The 19,904-nt window shown below is 45.8% G+C and overlaps 1 protein-coding gene across 1 annotated transcript in view; it reads right to left on the bottom strand.

Moving 5' to 3' along the window:
* Positions 1-410: 410 nt before the first annotated feature.
* Positions 411-19,904, bottom strand: part of fryb (furry homolog b) — a 54,262-nt gene continuing 34,768 nt past the window's right edge. The window contains exons 39-61 of the mRNA XM_080838748.1: positions 18,803-18,988; positions 17,564-17,762; positions 16,883-17,004; positions 16,175-16,362; positions 15,702-15,796; positions 14,799-15,472; positions 14,299-14,396; positions 13,746-13,922; positions 13,421-13,561; positions 12,999-13,178; positions 11,470-11,634; positions 10,949-11,023; positions 10,292-10,465; positions 7,918-8,124; positions 7,355-7,486; positions 6,896-7,068; positions 6,185-6,389; positions 5,801-5,950; positions 5,467-5,565; positions 4,958-5,041; positions 3,313-3,423; positions 2,592-2,794; positions 411-2,225 (exon numbers count right to left, since the gene is read on the bottom strand). Of these exons, the coding sequence (XP_080694874.1) occupies positions 1,967-2,225; positions 2,592-2,794; positions 3,313-3,423; positions 4,958-5,041; positions 5,467-5,565; positions 5,801-5,950; positions 6,185-6,389; positions 6,896-7,068; positions 7,355-7,486; positions 7,918-8,124; positions 10,292-10,465; positions 10,949-11,023; positions 11,470-11,634; positions 12,999-13,178; positions 13,421-13,561; positions 13,746-13,922; positions 14,299-14,396; positions 14,799-15,472; positions 15,702-15,796; positions 16,175-16,362; positions 16,883-17,004; positions 17,564-17,762; positions 18,803-18,988 (4,097 nt within the window). The 3' untranslated portion in view covers positions 411-1,966. The remainder of the gene's footprint in view (positions 2,226-2,591; positions 2,795-3,312; positions 3,424-4,957; positions 5,042-5,466; positions 5,566-5,800; positions 5,951-6,184; positions 6,390-6,895; positions 7,069-7,354; positions 7,487-7,917; positions 8,125-10,291; positions 10,466-10,948; positions 11,024-11,469; positions 11,635-12,998; positions 13,179-13,420; positions 13,562-13,745; positions 13,923-14,298; positions 14,397-14,798; positions 15,473-15,701; positions 15,797-16,174; positions 16,363-16,882; positions 17,005-17,563; positions 17,763-18,802; positions 18,989-19,904) is intronic.

Here is a 19,904-nt window from a genome sequence, read left to right as displayed (position 1 = left end):
ACCTTGCTTCTCTTTTTTTCCCAGTGCCGGGTAAACCCAGTAAATCTCTTCTCCTCTGCATTATCACATCAAGTTAAGTTCCTTTTGATGCTATTTTGACCTACGATGTTAATAAGTCATTGTGTGATTTGGTTTATATATTTTATTAAAACCTTAGGCCTATTTGTTTTCAAAACAATGTTACGTGTCTGTATAAAAGGCAAATAAATAAATGTTCATTCTGTATCTCCTTTCTCTATATCTACATAATTCCATGTGTTTGGTTGTGCTATGTGGATATGACGACCATCCAGCCCACACTTTCTGACATGGTCTTGGGTCCATTCTCTTTGTTGCCTTGTCAGGATAGGAACTTTGACTTGAAACATGGGGTCGCTATGAAATGCTCATGAAAATAGACATGAAAACAATTATGTTTTTTTATTTTTATTTTTTATTTTTACTGTGATTCAGACATGTACAGATCACCAACCCAAAGGACTTCACAAAACTGTAAAATTATTTACATGACAAAAAAATCTACTCATACAATCTTCCTAAAGGAAGCTGTACAATGTGCAATATTTATTTTTTTATTGCATGCACACACACACACACCCTTGCACACACACAAACACACACTCTCCTACACACTTGCATGGGGAGATCTCCCTTTGTACTTTTATACAAACATTTCTTCTCTCCTTTAAAATATGCATTTGTTAATAAATAGTTCTAATACAATTGACTGTAAATACAACAATGCATGCTTGGCAGTTTTAACTGACACAACATAGAACTTTGTCTCTCATAAAACTATGTTCAATGCATTTTCCTTGACATTGTGAAAACAACCCTAGAGGCAAGATACTATACAGTAGAAAGCAACACATGGGTAAAAAGGGATACTGACATGACAATTGAATCCAGTCACTTCTACAATAGCTTATCCATGTGTCCTATTCCTTTCTTAAATATTGACATGAATGCTGAATATCAGCCTAATTGTCGAGTAGCAGGAGTGAATATTCACAAAAAAATGATATGTTACAATACAGTGTTGAACCTATGAACTGGTGACAAGTTTTTTCACAAGCAAATAAGCTCACAGCCTGGACACAGAGCCTCCACAACAACAAAATACGGATTTAGGTTACATTTTGTATGGTGTTACAGTCTGCATGTCCTTATCGTGAAAGCCAGGAGGAGTTTTTGAAAAAAAGCTACAACATTCGTGTGAGCTGAGCAAGTACAGTAGAAGGCCTTACGTCAAGAGAGTAGCATTGCACGTTTCCCCGTAGGACAGTTTCAACAAAGAGTCAACGATGGTGGGAGATCAGTCCCTCTGGCTTTGGCATTTCCTCAAAAAGTCTGCAGCATTTCTTTTCAGTAGTAAAGTCGCAAAACGCGACACTCCTGCCTTCTGTAATGTTTCAATGTTATGGAAATGATGGCAAAATTGGAGAAATTGTCGATGGCGACATCAACAGCAACAGCAACGACAACAGCAAAAAAAAGAAAAGAAAAGCTCGATTTAGTGCAATAGAAGACGTGACTCAATGACTTCAGTCCGAAATGTCGAGCAGTAGCGGTTTAGTCTCTCCGCTACTGCCACCCGCGTGGCATCCCGAGTCGGAAGCCGCCTTGGCTTCCAGGAACTCGTCCCGTCTGAGCAGAGTCATGGCGGTGCGACCCAACTTTCCCACATAGGGGAGCAGTGTCGGAGGAAATCCTGTCGGAGAGGGGCAGCTGCAGCAGCTCCCCCACGCCCCCAGCTGGCTCGAACCGGGCACACAGGGCAGAGAGAGGGAGGTGGAGGGTGGAGGGGACGGGGCAGGGAAGAAGACAGCAGATGGATGGAAGGGTGGGGGCGTGTGGAGCAGGGGGGTCGGTGTTAGGGGGGGTGGAAGGGCATGGGAGGGGGGAGCAGCGGAGGATGAGGGCCAGGCCAGGGAGGGGGGGGCGAGTGGACGCCGCACCCCTCGTGTCAGAGACTAACGCCGGAAGCGCTGGAGTCGGGGGCGAAGACGGCGATCACCCGGTAGCCCTGGGCGATGCGGATCATGTCGCGGATCTCGCCGTTGAGCTCCATGAGCTTGGCGCAGATCTCGGACAGGTCCTGGCTAGAGCCCACCAGGGCGAAGGTGCCCGTCTGGCCCAGGGTCTGGTGCCGGAAGTAGATGTTGAGGAGGGTCTGCACCTCATCCTCCGCGTTGCCACCGAAGATCTCATTCGGCCACGTGCGTCTTAGAGGGAGGAAGACACAGACCCGGGTTAGATCATTCTTTATAACAGCCATCTGTTTTATTTTCTCAGTTTATTGTTTTCAATTAGCTGAATTTATCCCTGTCAATCATGAATCATGAATCATGAATTTAGACTGTTCAGTCTGTTTTGTCAGTTACTTGACTTAGCAAACAAATGAATTACTCCATTGTCATAAATCTCTACAATCTATACTTTTCAATACAAAATGAATAAATAAAAAATAAAGTGTGATGTCAGCATATCGCAGTAAAGGTAGTTTTCCTCGAAACTCAAATACTTTTGGATTTAGTACAGTTGAACACCAGGACGCCGCTTCACATAGACATCGCTGACCACTCTCTTACCTGCACTGGCGGATGTATCGGATGGCAGTGGTGAACTCGCTGTTCTTTAGGCACTCCAGGACGGCTTGCACGGCTGTCTCTGTGGTGGGGAAGCTGGCCTGGGGCGGGGGCCTGTGGTGGGACACCAGGTCTCCAGACACGGCGGCCGCCGCCACCCTCAGGCTGCTCTTCAGATCGTTCACCTCCCTGGACATGTTCTGCAGCTGCAGGGCAACACAGAGGCTTAGGCCTGGGGCTCAGAGATGGAGGCTCACCACGGTAGGTGAGGGGGCACTGTAGGTCAGTAGGTCTTGCCTTAAATTGGAGCTCTCGTTCTGAGCTCTCGTTAACTTGCTACTAGTGCGTTATTAGACACGTAGCTGCCATACATGCGTCATCAAAAGCGGTGTCCTTGTATTGTGTCGTGCATCATTTGAGATGAAAAAAGTGTAACTTACTGTAACTGTAGATGAAATGTAAACATAAAATCTAAATGTAACTGTATATGAAATGTAAATGTGAAATATATCCTAACTGTATATCAAATGTCAATGTGTACAAGATGTGGGTCAAGCTAAACTGTAGGTTTTTTATTCAGAAAAGAATGATTTCAACAGCTACCTTTCATAGCAGTATATGTGTGTGTGTGTGTGTGTGTGTGTGTGAGTGTGTGTTTGTGTGGATGTGTGTGTGTGTGTGTGTGTGTGTGTGTGTGTGTGTGTGTGTGTGTGTGTGTGTTTACCTCTGGCACAGAGCTGATGGCACTGACTTGCCCAATCAGTTTGCAGTAGGACTGAAACAGCAGCAGGAGCTGAAAGTGCAGCTTGTAGAGCCGCTGGCAGAGCTCCAGTTGCTGTGGAGGAACACAACAGATGATTGCAACCACACCTCACAAAGAGACCCTACAGGCCCTACAGGCCCCAAACATGTCAAATGACTCAAGTGACTATTCATGTAGTAGGCCCTGGGATCTCTGAAGTGTTTAGAAAAGGTAAAACAATAAAGACGTAATTGCTTTAGAGCATGAGGAGCCACTGGAAACATTATAATTGCTGTGTGCAAATTCATATGGTTCATATATGTTTGGTTACATTACGTACATCTCATAGCGATCAACCTAAGTCATGTATAGGTTTTAAAGGCATTTAAAGAGGACCTATTATGCATTTATGCTTGTTTTTCTCTCCCGTTCAGCGTTCAGTAGCTTTTTGTGCATGTAAACGGTCTGCAAAGTTACAGAGCCAGAGGGAGTAACTCTCACCCACAGCAGCCACTTTTCTCAGGTGCCTGAAATGCCTTGTTTAAATATCCAGCCCATTTCTCCTTCGTTACAAAATTATGCAATGTTGTAACACAATCCTTATTGCCCGCCTAGCTGACCAATCAGGGCACATTGGGCTGACCGTGAGGGGGCCTTAAAGACACAGGAGCTCTAATAAAGCATTTCAGACAAGAGGGCGAATAGAGAATAGAGAACACTGAAGCATGTAAATCTATTCTAGCAGATCCCAAAACTAACATGATAAAAAAAAGAGCATAACAGGTCATCTTTAAAATCTGTGAGGCTGAACAGGTGTCGGAGAAGCATTTCAACATGTTTGAACTTACTGCCAGAGTTTCCATTTGCTTCAGAGCAAGCATGTCACAAGACAAGAGAGAGAAAGAGAGAGAGAGGCGAGAGGGGGAAAGAGAGAGTGTCAGTGAAAAACCCATGCATTTAGTCAGGCACCACTATCACCAGGAGCACAGCATTAATACAAGGGTGAGGCAGACCAGTCATAACATCGCCAGGTAAGTGGTGCTGAACCTTCACAAAGGTTAATGACAGAGGATAAGAAAGGCATAAGGATCAAATAGATGTTGGAGAAAGACTGAAAGAGGAAGAGGAATTCGATTGAAGCATGTCAAAATTCTCCCTACTGAGTAGCTCAGTCCAGTCATTTTCCTGATGCATGTCATTTTCCAGAGGGCAAATATAATTCCAGATTCTTAAGGCAATACAACACAAATTCCTCTTCACTAATGCCTAACTGGAACTCATGGTCAATGCACTGAGGTGGTCTAATATCTTTCAAGGGCCACTGTTAAGTTTTTGGATGAGACACTGCGAGGAAAGGCATCACAAGATTCTAAAGGGCAACAGTACTAGTCGGTTACAACGGGAGAAAAGCTTTAAAAACGTTAGACCTGATAAGAGGTATCAGACACTGCAAGTACAGTGAGCTTTAAAGACCAAAAGCGACAAAAAAGCGACAAAAGATTGGCAGAGTTAGCTAGCAGGAATGAGGTGTGGAATAATCCAGGTGTGGGATAATCCAGGTGTGGGAGTAAACTCCGCCATGCTGCGCTTCGCTATGCTGCGCTGGTGTCTAAGCACACTGACTCACCTTCTCTTCTGTGTCCCCTGGCTGACAGGTGATGACCCCATCATCAGAGCACTTGGGAAACGTGTCCTTGCAGTTTTGTAACCACTGGGGGAAGGGAGAGGTAGAGAGGAGAGAGAGATGAAGGGGGTGAGTAAAAGGGATGGAGGGTTTATCGACTGGAACACCGACTTATGACCAGAGAATTGGAACGAGGGAGATGGACGTAAGCAACACTCTTCAGTGACGGTTATCACTGTGGATACTAATAAGAGCACAAATACTTATGCCTGTCGTTTATTTAAAGGTTACGGATGATCATCTGTGCCACTGGAGACCCCTACTCCTTTTTCCGGGTCTGACATGAAACATTGCGTGTGTTTGCATGGGTTGATAAGAACAGTCCATTTGACACTTTCTAGTTCGATGCTTGTGACCCATCATGTAAGCATGGATGGTAGGTAGGTGTGTGTGTGTGTGTGTGTGTGTGTGTGTGTGTGTGTGTGTGTGTGTGTGTGTGTGTGTTTTCTTACTGAGGTGGCAGCATCCTCTTTGTTGTTGTAAGTGTCCAGATACTCCTGAAGCTCCAGGACACTGAACTTGATCTTCTCCAGCAGCCCGTAAGACACAATCTGGGGGAGGAACACACAGACGCAATCCTTGTGACAATGGAACTACAAGGATTGAAAATGTGACACTACAGGGACTTTATTGGAGTATTATATCATACTCCCCATGTTACTGATAACTAATTTGAGAAAAATACAAAAAAGAGAGACAGAAAGGAAGAAGGAAAGACAAGAGAGAGAGTGAAACGGGTAAAAAAGGAAGAAGGAAGGGTCTTTTTCAGATTCCCCCACAACTAACCGTGTCCGCATCAACATAAATTGTTGGGCAGTCAGAGCATGAGGTAAGCATCTGGGATGACCGCACAAACTTTGACCCTATTCCCCTCACTCCATCACCAAGGTAACCAGAGGCATCACTGGTTAGGGAGCAAAACTTGTTCTGGATGTTCTGAAAGCAGAAAAGGCTCTTTTGTCATACAGTGTAAATTATGAAGAAGAATTTGCTTCAAGCTTTTGTCTCAAGCTAAACTAGAAATCTTGAAGAATCCATATTTTCTCATGAAAAAAGACAAATATTTGAAAAAGATGCAGCGCTTACTTTAAAAAAAAAAAACTTCTAAATGCTTCAGAGCACTCATGAAACTACAAAATTGTCAACTATTAGCATCTTCTGAAGGAATACCTGGAAGAGGGAGGAGAAGACGTGGAAGGTGTAGATGGCACAGGAGCCATCGCAGTCGGCCACCAGCTGGCTGACGTGGCTCCGCCAGGCCTCCTCGGCGTCGTCGCACACGGTGGGCTGGAACGCCGCCAGGATGGCCGAGAAGAAGGGAGAGGGCGGTGGAGGGAAGTCCAGATCCTGCAGGTCGTCTCGGACATCCCCAAAACTGCAGTGGAAACCCCCCCCGACAGGAATGCAGTTATTGTAACGGTGTTAATTATTGGACGGCGTGTGTTATCAGCAAGCGTTCGAGTTGTCATGTAAATCCATTATTTAACTGTTCTAGATTGTTAATCCATTATTAAACTTAGCATGTTGATTGTTTAAAAGAATGGCCGATGTTTGACACTGACCGATAACTGATAATAGGTACGCTAAGACACCTTCCATTCTCTACTTTTTTTTCTCTCCACCTCTCCATCTTTTTAGACAGCTCAGAACTCCATCCAACAATGACAATGGTTTAAACTATCAGTAAGAGCATGTCAGCATTGTGGTATTTTTGTCACCAGACAGTTGCAGTGCACTCATGCGTGCATGACCTTCAGACACATGCTCACCCGTCACAGCCCAATGCTTATTCAACCAACATTAAAGCTTCTGTGTGGTCGCAAAATGACATTAAAAGTCACTTGTGTTTGTTTGTTTGTTTGTTTGTTTGCGAGTAGGTACCTGGGTAAGCAGCTGCCGCTGAGGTCTCGCTCGGAGCGCTCCTGCTCAGGGATCAGGTCTAGGGTGAAGGCGTCCCCGCAGTCAAACCCCGGAGGCAGCTCGCTCACGCAGAAGGACAGCTCTTCCTCTTGCATGTCATCATCCTCAGCCGTCACCTCCAAAGGGGGTGGAAACTGGGAAAACATATGGCATATGTCTTAATACACAACACACCCACTATAAACACCACTCTACTCACACAGCTCTTTCAGTTCAATGCTTACATACCTCCAAATAATGTTTAAGTTTGTATGTTTGCTTGTGTGTTCAAGGTGAATTACATTTACTAATTTACAGGATTTTTAGATTTGATTAACAATTCAGTGATCTGACAGCTAACTCAGAGAGGCTAGGGAAGGGCCTTAGGGCTACTAAATGTCCAGCCATTGAGGACTGCTGTGTTGCGAGGCAGCGGCTTACGGGCGGCATGGCACTGTCTTCAGGCAGAGATGTCCCCAGGCTGGGAGTGGTGGCGTTCAGAGAGGTGGTGTCGTAGGAGGTGGACAGCGAATCTGTGTGATTGGTCTCCTCTGACGGAGAGAGATTCATGGTCTGGAGAGAGATGGAAATTATAATACATAGGCGTTTTTTTACATGTGAGTATGTGTGTGTGTATGTGTGTGTGGGGGTGAGGACATAGAGAGATAGAGAGAGAATGACAAAGGGTGGACTGTTTGAAGCCAGTAGCCAGATATGTCTCTGCCTGCTATTGCCTGAGGTATTACCAGTAACACCTGACCTTCATACAATTTCTTGTTTTAAGTTTTTGCTGTGTTTTGCTGAGTTCCTGTACATTAAGACTTCTTGTTCTGGCAGTATACACTACAGTCAGTATGTACTACATGCTACATGCTACACAATACATACTACATCTAAATACTGAATGCTGAATACATTGTATTGAAATGAGAGAGAGAGAGAGAGAGAGAGAGAGAGAGAGAGAGAGAGAGAGAGAGAGAGAGAGAGAGAGAGAGAGATCTCACCAGCTGTGAGTGAGAGAGACTCTGGCTGGTGGAGTTGGACTCCTCCTCCTCCTCCGAGGACTCGTCTGAGTCGTCAGGCTGCTCGTCCTCGTGGCCCAGACTGGGCGTGCTGCCTGAGTGCTGGCTCTCCTCCAGGAGCTCGTGCAGGTCCCCACTGTCTAAGGAGCGCCGCCGCACCCCCCAGTTAAAGTTATCCATACTCTCACCCTTCAGAGAGAGACAGAGAGACACACAGACGGAGACAGAGAGACAGAGAGAGAGAGAGAGACATTTAGGTAAGGGCATTGTGAGAAGGTGAGTTCTCCCCCTCACTGTGGCAAAAAAGGGATGGTGCCTTTAAGACTTTTGGACTCCACCCCCATAATGGTTGGGGCTGGGCTCACCTGATCCCAATGTTGGAGCTAATCAAGTCAACGAGGCTGTGCCCTATTTAAAGGGTGTCTCATTTTCAAGAGGGAGATTGGCTGGGAGATACTTTGTCCAGAGAGGCATTCAACAGCAGAGCTGCAGAACTTTGGGGGAGAAACAGGTGTACTGCTTTCCCTGTTTACCGGTGTGAGGTGAAGTCAGTACGTGTCTAGATATGTGGACACTTTAAGCTTTGTTTTGTACCCTTGTTTTGTATGCCGTGTTCTGTGTGCCTTTTCTGTGTTCCTTGTCTCTGTACCAAATTTGTGTGCCTTGTGTTTTGTGCTAAGTGTATGTAGCTATTTGTTTTCGATGGCCAGGTAATGTACTCAGAATCAGGTTAGTCTCTGTGCCTAGGATTGGGGCCTGGCTTGGGCTGAACAGGTGCCTGTGATTGTGCCTAAGAAGGACAAGCAGGTGCCCAGGGTGCAGAGAACTGCAGTACCTGTGAGTACGGCCGGTATGTTTGGTTTGTTTGTTTGTTTCATGGGCACTGTGTTGGGGTTAGTCCCTGTGTAAATAAATAAATATATATATATTTTTATGAAAACTACCCTCTCCTGCACGGTTCTTCCACACTTCACCACCCAGTCCAGTCGCCACATCCCCAAACAATGTGGGGTGACCGTCCGGTCCCTCACAGGCATATAAAACAACCCACCAACCATCCCAGAATGCATGCACACACACCAGACGTACGCACACACCCATACACACACACAAACTCCCACAGAAATACACAAACACACCCAGATATACACACACAAAACAGGTGTAGGTGCTTGCACACATGTCCCAAATGTTCTGCACAAACACAACAATAGGATAGTAATATCCTACAGGAACATTATGGAAACTCCACACTACGTAATACAGTACGATGATATGGATGCAGACACCAGACATTCTCATGAATGAGGGATTAAGCAACCATGGCATTTGTCCAAATCAAATGGAAACTACCCTTAAGGTATCAAGTAAGACTGTTCATGTATATGTGCACTCTATGCCATATGTTAAATGCCATAACTCATATTTTGATGCCATTATTTTTTTATTTAGTAATAGAATTTATCTGTTAACAGTTTATCTGTTAATAGGCAGTCAAATTAAACTCCCATACTCAAGATTGTCCTCGGTCTAACATTGAATCACTTCATCATTTCATAAAACAACATGCATTTTACACACTGTTGCCGTTGTGCATGCACTAAGGGGGTTTAGGCTCTGGGCTCTGTTAAGCGCTGTTATGGCGCTATACAAATAAAATTGAATTGAATTGAATTTTGTGACTTGAGTTCCAAGAGGAAATGACAACTCTGAGGGCATTCTACACTCTGTTAGCTACAGCCTCTGAATAAAGACATGTATATACACACATGACAAGGGTGAGTACACATACACACTCACAGGCTCTCTCTCTCTCACACACACACACAGTCTCTCTCTCTCTCTCTCTCTCACACACACACACAGTCTCTCTCTCTCAATCTCTCTCTCAATCTCACACACACACACACACACACACACACACACACACACGCATGCACACTATGAGCCTACCAGACATAGGGAGACACTCACCTGTAGCTCCTGAGCAGCCCAGGGGAAAAAGAAAGAGAGCATTACCGACACAGTGTGACAGACAGAACACATAACACACAACAGAGCTACAGCAGAAAGGAGAAACTGCACTGAACAAGGAATGTTTAGTGGCAAAGAGAACAGAGCAGACAGATTTGCTTAGGAGGTGGACACAAGGCTTGCTTGATGGAAATAAAGTGTGCAGCTACGTCACATTCAAGCCTATCTTTATGCCATTCACATACAAAAGTCTATGTCTATGTCTGTTTTCGCTTGAACTGGAGCATAGTTTCGTTTTTACTGTGTGTTAAGTTATCTATGCTTTAGCCGAGAAAATGGACCCAAGAACGGGCCTGCTAGGATAGACTGAGCTGGCACTCACCTCGCCATCCTCAAGCTCCACGTCCAGGAAGTCAAAGTCGCGGAAGACGCGGAACTGCTGCTCGGAGGCGGTGTCGTCGAGCGTGTCCTGCTCGCGTGTGCCGTCCTCCGAGGATACCTGACTGGGCTGATGCTCCATCATCAGGTCCAGGTCCCCACAGGACGAGAAGATCACCTTGGGGAGAAAAAAAGGATGTGTTTCCACTACAATTGACTATTTGTTCTTGTGCCTTTTGTAGTCTTTGTATGTTTGTAATGGAAAACAAAAAACAGATGACCCTGAAGAAAAGGAAACTCTCAAAGCAAATGAAATGCTTTTCAGTGGTGAACAGAGCCCGGGTAACAAAGAATCAGGAAATCCATAACCTATATCAACCACATTTTCAACTCATACCTGCTACCATGTGTTCTGTACCAATGTAATAACATTTTCTAACTGAAATATTAGGGACTGACTTGCAACTCAGTTTCTAGGAATGTGTTGCTCTTGCCTGTGTGCATGTTTTGCTTCTGGTGACCTTTGTAATGAATTTTGTAAAATCCCAGTAGGTTTCCTGTATTTGCGTTGGCACTGAATTCCTAGCACTGTATTGGTTAAAGACAAACTTGAACTGACCAATCGGGGTTGGTGGGTGTGCTCCCGCTGTGGTAGACTTACCGATGGGTTCTTCGTGAGGCCAACCTCCTGGCCACACAATGACAGGACGTTCACCAGTTTCTCACGGGTCCGTTTCTAAGTACGCGGGAGACACAAGCAGAGCAGTGATTAAATGCAGACACAAACATACTTCAAATACAGACACACACATACAAACACAGACACAAACACACATGCACACAGACAGACAGACAGACAGACAGACAGACAGACAGACACACACACACACACACACACACACACACATACACACACACACACACACACAGAGACACACACAGAGCTAGAGAGACAGAGAGAGACAAATATCTTAACCCAAATACATACTTAAATGGGTACGTGTAGACATGTATAAAACATCACACACACACACACACACACACACACACACACACACACACACACACACACACACACACACACAAACACACACAGAGTACACAAACTTAAAGTGCACTGTGGGTATTTCAAACTCTGACTAGTGCAATAAGGACCAGGCTCGGTTAGGAGTGGAGTATTACCTGTGAGGACTGTGGCCTCTTCCAGCTGACAGGCACCAGCACGTTGTTGGAGTTGGAGCCCGAGGAGGTTGAGGAGGTGCTGCGTGTCACCGCGATGGCCCTGGCCTTCCCGTCGCGGCCCGCCGAGCCCTGCAGGTCATCATACCTGCGGCCGATCACTGGTGTCTGGAGAACACGTTAGCATAACATGTTAGCATGAGAGCTAAAACCCTGTAAGTAAGTCTCTGAATTATGTTTGGGCACATAAAAACACCTACCAGACGTTAGCAGTGCCTGCTAGCGCCGTCCTACCCACATATTAAAGAGTGTGTCACATCACATCCACCCATTCTTCCTGTTGTTTTACAGCTCAGCCTCTTTCTCTCCCCCTTTTCTCTCTCCACCCTCTTTCTCTTGCTCTCTCAATGTGGAAAAAACAGGCTAATTACAGCACGGCTTATCGGCCTCTGCACAGTCTAGATCAGCACAGGATCTCTCTGGTCTTTTATCACTCAGCGGCAGCCAGGCAAAGGGGTGATTACTCAATAGGAAGGAAGGAAAAGGACTCCAGGTTCTTTTGAGTGTGCACCTCAAGTACTGATTCGAGATCAGGGCGAGCCTATCTGGACTGTGACATCACTCCTGGTGAGCTCAATGGAAAATCTGATAACCGGAACTGAAAAAGTTTGTTAAAAGTTGCATGGATAAAAACATGAGACTTTTCAACAGGTTTTTCTTAAAAAATTCAGTAAGGAGGGGGGATTTCCTTTGAGCAAAGCCCTCGGAAATTAAACCTGGCACTCAATGTCACAGTTTAATAACGACAACAATCAAGTTGAATCAACATAATCTAAATTAAGGTCCAATACAAAAGAAACATTTTCAAAACAATTAGGTTTAACCCTCCAGTGAATAGCAATAGCTTTACAGCTGTTTTTGATTCTAATAACATTAATAAGTTGATTGATAAGTGGCGATATACGAGAGGTCGGATGAAGTTAAGCTCTACTCTCATCTGATGACAGTCCTCCTCTTGTCTCTATTGAGCATGTTATGTCTCTCTGGCCATATGATTTCTCCCTCTCCCTTCCAAAAGCCCTTGAGACATTCAAAGCCACTGCTATTCTCGTTTTGTCACATTCTAAATCTAAATCTGGCAGTCATTACCATCAGCCTACAGTTTCCTATCACACCACTGGTGCCCAGGGCTGAGGTTCGGAAAATGGCGAGTCTTGGGTATTAATGCTCCTTGTTCACTTGGTGTATTTCTATCTTAGGTATGTGAGAGAGTCTTGGGTATTAATGCTCCTTATTCACGTGGTGTATTTCTATATTAGGTGAGTGAGATACGTCAGACACACAGAGATGCGTCAGACTTTAAAACTGGCACAGAACAGAAGGTGAAATGCAGAAGGTATTCACAGACAGAGAGAACTACAGATGGAGAGAGGGTGAGAGAGAGAGAGAGATAGAGAGAGAGAGTGAGAGAGAGAGAAATAAATAGATGACGAAAGAGAAAGGAAAAACACACTTGGTGGAAGGACTCCTACCTCTGAAATGTCAAAGTGGAAGTCCAGTGTTTTTCCTGGCAGAGCTTTGGAGGAGCCATCCCATATGCGGCTAACCTCAAGGTGGGAGAGGTCGCCGTGGTTATACGACGGGAGGACCAGGCTGGCTGAACGAGACACCACCAGCTTCAGAATGTTCAGAGATTCTTTCCAATGCACCGTCTGAGACAGACACACACACACACACACACACACACACACACACACACACACACACACACAAATGAAAGACATGATTTAAATATGATGAATGCGATTGAACGAAAGCAATGCATACAAACTCACATACAGGGTATAGAAATACATACCTAATCTGTTATACAGCACTTAATTCACTAAATGTAAGTATTGAATGCATTTAATATAACTGACTAGACTATGTGTAACATTTGCTTAGTGCTTACCTGAACAAACTTCTCGATGGTCTTGAGTACCTCGACATTGAAAGGCTTAACCTGGATAATGGCCAGATCCATATGGCTTAGCAGACTGTAGATGATCTGCAAGAGTGGCTGTTGCATGCTGGGAAGCCCCTTGTCCAGTAACTGTGAACGAAAAAAAAAGGGGCAAATGGAATGAGTGACACAAAGTCATAGACAACCAGCCTCCGATTCTCAAAAACAACTCAGTGAGAAAAACTAATCACAGATTAGATCACAGATTTATCACAGAATATCTGCCTTTTGTGGCTTTGCAATTGCTGTGTTAAGCAGCACAGATTTGCTTTACCTCTGCCATGTAGGTGACCATGTTGAGTGTGATGTCGGCAAAAGCCTCGTACAGGTATCGGCACACCACACTGACCCAGGAGAAAGGGTCTCGGGTGTACGAGCGGGTCTTGTAGAGCGTCATCACGTGAGCCAAGTGGGAGAGTTTAGTGTTCTTCTCCTTCTCCGCCAAACACACCTGATGCACACACACACAAAGACACACACACACACACACACATTAACTCTGTAACATTTACTCTGGCACCGCATGTTTTGGTGAACACCTTCATCAATCCATGTCATCTTTTAGCAGTGGAATTCGTCACACTCTTAATAGGTGATCTCCCCATACACACTCATACAAGCAACCATGTATTCCATGTTCTCCCTGCATATGCATTTCACAGTGGGGCTCCTGTTTGCTCTGTGCTAATGCTTATATAAATACTTTTTGATTGATGATTTGCAGAGCATGATCAAGAAACTACTCTAAATGTATACAATAGTGGTGTAACTAACGGAGCTAGTGTAAAACAGAAACAGAGATGGTGGCTGATGGTTATGTGACGCACCTGTGCTATCCTTTCTGCACTCTCCTTGCAGAACTGGGTCGGGCTGTCAAAGTGCTGAACAAGGTGGGGGAGCAGACAGAGCACGTTCAAAGGGAAACCTGCGTGTGTGTGTATGTGTGAGAGAGAGAGAGAGAGAGAGAGAGAGGAAGGGAGGGAGAGAATAATTATCCAGTTACAGTATATAGGCTGACACAAATAGCCATTAATCATTAAAAAACGTAATTACCCAAAACTGCAAAAGACTAATGTCGGCACACCACACTGACCCAGGAGAAAGGGTCTCGGGCAAACTGAGTTTTTATTAATTTTTCCAAATGTTTTTGTGTTTAAAACTTATTGCAAAGATATGTTTAAAGGTGAAGGTCAAATATATGTTTAAAGGTGAAGGTCAAAGATATGTTTAAAGGTGAAGGTCAAATATATGTCTAAAGGCACATAGGAAACCACTATTGCACTAGTGCTGCTGCTGCTTATGTGGTCTAGTGCTCCAGGCTACCCACCTATGGCCTGCGAGGTGTCAACCACGGTGATGCGGGACACGGGCGTGAGCTGGCAGAAGAGCTGCAGCGTTTGGTCGCAGGTGGCCGGCGAGGTGAAGCCCTTGAGCAGCAGCTGCTGCAGGCCGGCAAAGCCGCTCCAGCGCAGCTGTGCCTGCAGCTTCTCCAGCCGCTCGCGGTTCTCGGGCCGGTCCAGCGGCACACGCGCCAGCAGCTTGTGCACCAGCCGCAGCGCCATCTGGTACTCGAACTCAAAGTCGGACTCCATGAGCGACACGGCCACCCAGAAGGTGGTGGCGAGCAGCGAGGCCGGGTGCCCGGCGTGGTTGGGGTCGCTGATGGGCAGGCCGGAGGAGTCGCCGCGGGTGGAGGAGGCCGAGGAGCAGCAGCTGCGGGGCGAGCCGCGCGAGTTGACGCCTGGCTGGGTGCATGCCTGGATGCGGTCCAGCGTGGCACTGCGCGGGGGGTTGTCTGAGGGGGAGCGGGCGCCGGGGGGGTGCACGCCGCCACCTCCGTTGCCGTTCTCAGCACCAAACTTCTTGGGCACGGAGTAACTGCGCTGGTGCCGGCTGCGATCGGCCGCACTGGCGTCTGCGCCGTGCGGAAGGTTCAGCTGGCCAGTGCTCTTCCTGTTGGAGTTCAGCTTTCCGCTCACCAGGAAGTCAGGAGACGAGGCCCTGGGAGAGAAACATTCACAATATAAACAAACACACACACATCCACGTACCACCAGGTAAACGCACACATCCAAACCGAGAGATACGCACACAGTTGTTACCGCAAAGTCACAATCTACAGATATCTATAGTATATCTAGCTATAACATATATAGACACACACAGAAATGATACTGGGGATGGATATGCGGCTGTCTCCACAGGCCCAGTGTATGGGTGTGAATCTCACCTGGTTAAAGCTGCCATCAGATCACTGTTCTTCAGGCACTCGGCTAGGTTATCCACCACAGACTCTAGTGTGAGCAGCACCTCCATCACATAGCCCTGAGAGAGCCATAGATACATGAGACATGAGAAACATTGGAAACAGACACCCCCATAGGAACACATACAGAAGCACAGACTAAAACATAGGCCAGATCAGTGGACTGTAAGGGGGAAAGCAGAGATGGATACTCAGGGTTATTCTCATTTAGGTTTGGTAACTGTGGTACTTTCCAATAGTGTGTTGGCAGCCATCTGGAGCTTGTTAGGTAGTTGGTCCAGGAAGTACAAATTACTCATTGAATAGGCTTTCGGCAAAGCTTATGGCCACCATACTAAACAACATTTACCACTTCCTCTCTCTCTTCCATCGGATATGGGCTAGCTCTCTCTCTTTCTCACACACACACACACACACACACATACACGCACACACACCTGCACCTCGTCCCCGTGTTCCCCCACCACCTCCACCAGGCGTGACAGGATGTCGGAGACAGCGTGGTGAGACAGTGGCTGCCGCAGGGCCCTGAAGATCTGGAAGGAGCGTCCAGCGTAGTGGCGAGATGAGCTGCACAGCGCCGTCTGCAGGGCCACATCACTCAGCTGCTGCTCCAGGTGGAAGTCTGAGACACAACAAACAAACAGTTACATATAAATATATATATATATATACTGTATATCACTATGATCAGAAATGAGGATATTTGTGTGTGAGAAGCATTCCAAGTGAGTCCCTGTAGTTCGGCTGCTAGATGCAATGCAAATACCTGTTGATGCACTGAATAGCCTACCTGGACTATGAATTCACTAAATATTATAGAATAGAAATAGAATAAAAAAGCTTTAGCCTTGGCCTTAGCTACATGTAAGTGTGAGTGCAACTAACTAATGTCCTCCCTGAAGCCTAAGCCTGCATAAAGATTGAAAAATAGCAACACTACCATGTCAATACATGTAGAGGATTTATAAGGTATTTACAGTAAAAGACCTACACCAGCAGGAAAATTACCTATAGCTGTGCAACTGAAGTTAGAAAACAGATTTGACTTCAGTTAATGTTTTGGGGTCTTCTGTTGGGAGTGTGTGTTTAATTTGTGTGTTTAATTTCTGTGATTTATTTGACTTCTCTGTCAAAGCCCCTACCTGACTTGGACTCCTTGAAGACAGACATGATGTGGCGCAGGAAGTTGGACAGCTGCTCGGCGCTCTTGGAGTTGGGGTTCTTGGGGGTGATGTCCTCATGGCACCACAGCGGCCCGAACGCCCTAAGCAATGACAGGACAGTACTCCAGGCACTGTGCCACCCCCACCACCAACCATAGCCACACCGCCATTAACTCACCACAAACACACCTCGCTATCTCCTCCTTGGGATTTTAACCAGCCATACACACACACACGAGCCTACTCAAACTTATTCGTTTTGTGTCATACACACAACTATCACACATAAAGCTCAAGCATACTCTTAATAGCACTCACACAGGCTCTGCTGCCATATAAAGGTGTAATAGCTTCAAAAATGTTGAAGCTTTATAAACGTTATTGTGTAAACTTGCCTCTCATTCTCTCTCAGACACATGATGATACAAATAATGTCTGGTTTAGCCACTAGAGGGAGCTGCATGCCAACAAATGAGTATTTGCTCACCTAAAGAGTACCAGTTGGGAACTGGAGAGTTTTACTCACGGTTATTCTGTTGGATAACATTCTTCCCTGAATTTGTTTTTGTTTTTTGTTTATGGTTTGTTAACATGGTTGTCATAAATGTGGTTAGCCTTTCCTACACAAATCTAAAACTCGATGTTGCTATTTCCGCCCACCTGGTGGTGAGGAACTCGATGAGCTTGTTGGTCTTCTCGTCCGTGTCGATGGAGGAGTCGTCCAGCTCTTCCAGATCCGCACTGATCTGCGGCAGGTTGCCCACGCTGCCGCCAAGGCTCACACTGGACGAGGTGGAGGACGAGCTGAGGCCCGAGTCCGCCACGGGAGACGGACTCTCCCGCAGGAAGTCAAAGCCCCCTAGCGCAGGAAGAGGAGAGGATAAGGAAAGGAGAAGAAGACAACAAGAAGGCCTCAGCATCGGCACACTTCAGAACTCGGACACGCTGGGTTTCAGTGGCTTCTCAGCACGCTGCTTGTCTATTGACAGTCTGTGATTAGTGTGGGAAGGCAGTAAGACTAGTAGCCTACAGGTCACAGGGGATCTGTGCTGGCACGCATTCACTTATTTCTCACTAGTGGACTCATTTGAACAGCAGACACCAAAGGTAGACTCTGCATTAGGAAGACAGGAGACACCGTAGTGGAGATCTCCATGGACCTAACTAATAGCCTACCATGGCTTACACAGAGCAACTTCAGTATAGCACACTTCAAACTAATTGTGTTGTGATAAATTAGGGCATATGAATGCAAGCAATAACACCTGGCATGAAACTCAGGAGTTATCAGAAGGCAGCTTTCATTGCGTGCATAGAATGGAAACCACAGATTTGATGATAAGGAAATGGATCATCAAAAAAGGATTAGCCCTTCCAAGCCGTATCAAATAGCAATGCCACAATGGCGTCTCTGAGACTATTCAAAATGCTAGACGTGCCCATTCCTTCATGAGCATGTTTGTCACAAGAATAAAAAGGTTGCTCTCGAAAGCTGACAGCAACGTTCGGGGACTTCTGGGGAATTTTGTGATTTGTCCTCTTTACGAAAACGTCCGGAATCTCACCTTGGGGTTAGCATCACACTCAATCTTGGTGTGGTAACCCTAAGGCTCTGGCACCTTTATCCATTGTGTAATAAAACGCCCCTAAAGCATCATTACCTCAGCAATGAACTTCACATAAGAATGCTGTGTTAGTAGCATTCCCTGATTACACCGGCAAACATTCAGACAAGAATAGGAATATTTTAGCATGGGATCCAGGGTTTTTAAATTTACTGTAAATATACCATGTTGTTGTCTAACTGGATCTAGGCAAGCCCAATGGTCTGAACCAGAGAAAAATAGTTCTAGAAGTTTAAGTGTAAGTGTTCTAGAAGGCTCTAGAGTGTCTCCTCACCGGTGTAGTGGTACTCAGGCTGATAGCTGGACTTGACGGTGAGGGTCTTGTTGTCACTGATCTCACGGGTGAGAAGCAGGACGGAGGCGATGACCTGGAAGTTGTTGTTGCAGGACAGGGCGATGAGGAGGTGCAGCAGAAGTCGCTTGCTGTGCTCAAACACCTCGGGGCGGTAGTGATCCAGACCTGATCCACACAACAGACACACATATAGCAATTACTCAAGCCCACTCCAAAATTGATTATGGTATGTACCAATGACACAGGGGAGGAATTAACAATATACAAACACACCAACGCAAATATATTTCCGCCACCATACCACACTGTTTCCCAGGGTAGTAAACAAGCTGAAGTGGCCTTGAGAACAACTCTTTTCAACACTATAAAACCACACCGTGCCACCTCAGCTAGAGGCTCTCCGCCATGGCGACAGATCCTACCCGCAGTAAGAGCCAAAGACACACCACAGCTCTGCAGGGCAGAACACCCCAGACCAAGACTGACTCTCCTCAGAGGTTACCCCAGGGTGACTGGCTCCCAGCAGAGATAAGACAGGCCGTAGGCCGCACATCTCCTCCTCTCCTCTTCCCCACACCCTATCTTCTGACTCAAGTTTGATTTTTTTTTCCACAGCAGACACATTTTTTACATTTCTGGCATTACCCCCCTGTGTTCCTCGGCTGGACCGGGTCCTAAGCCTCAATTAGCCTGGGGAATGTGGTGGCGCACTGTCTCAGACTTCACAGCTTTCTCGCAAGGCCAGCACCACAGTACACACACACACACACACACACACACACACACACACAAACACACACACAGTCTTCGAACAGATGATCACAGATAACAGATAATAGAAACAGATAATATCAGTGTAACATCACACCACACCTCTTCATGTGGAAAAAGACTACCAGCTCAATCAAAAATACCAATTCATTTAACATTCACCAATTATGAACGGTGTATTTGATTTTAGTTATATATAATATACTCTTTTTTTAATTGTATATACTGTATATACTGTATATATATAGCGACTGTGTGTCTCTATGTTTTATTTTGATGTTCCTTCCACTTTTAGTTATATAAAGCACAT

This window comes from Sprattus sprattus (assembly GCF_963457725.1).
Source record: "Sprattus sprattus genome assembly, chromosome: 1".
NCBI lineage: Eukaryota > Metazoa > Chordata > Actinopteri > Clupeiformes > Clupeidae > Sprattus > Sprattus sprattus.
Note: the sequence above shows the minus strand (reverse complement) of the source record. Positions and strands in the feature narration are given on the sequence as shown.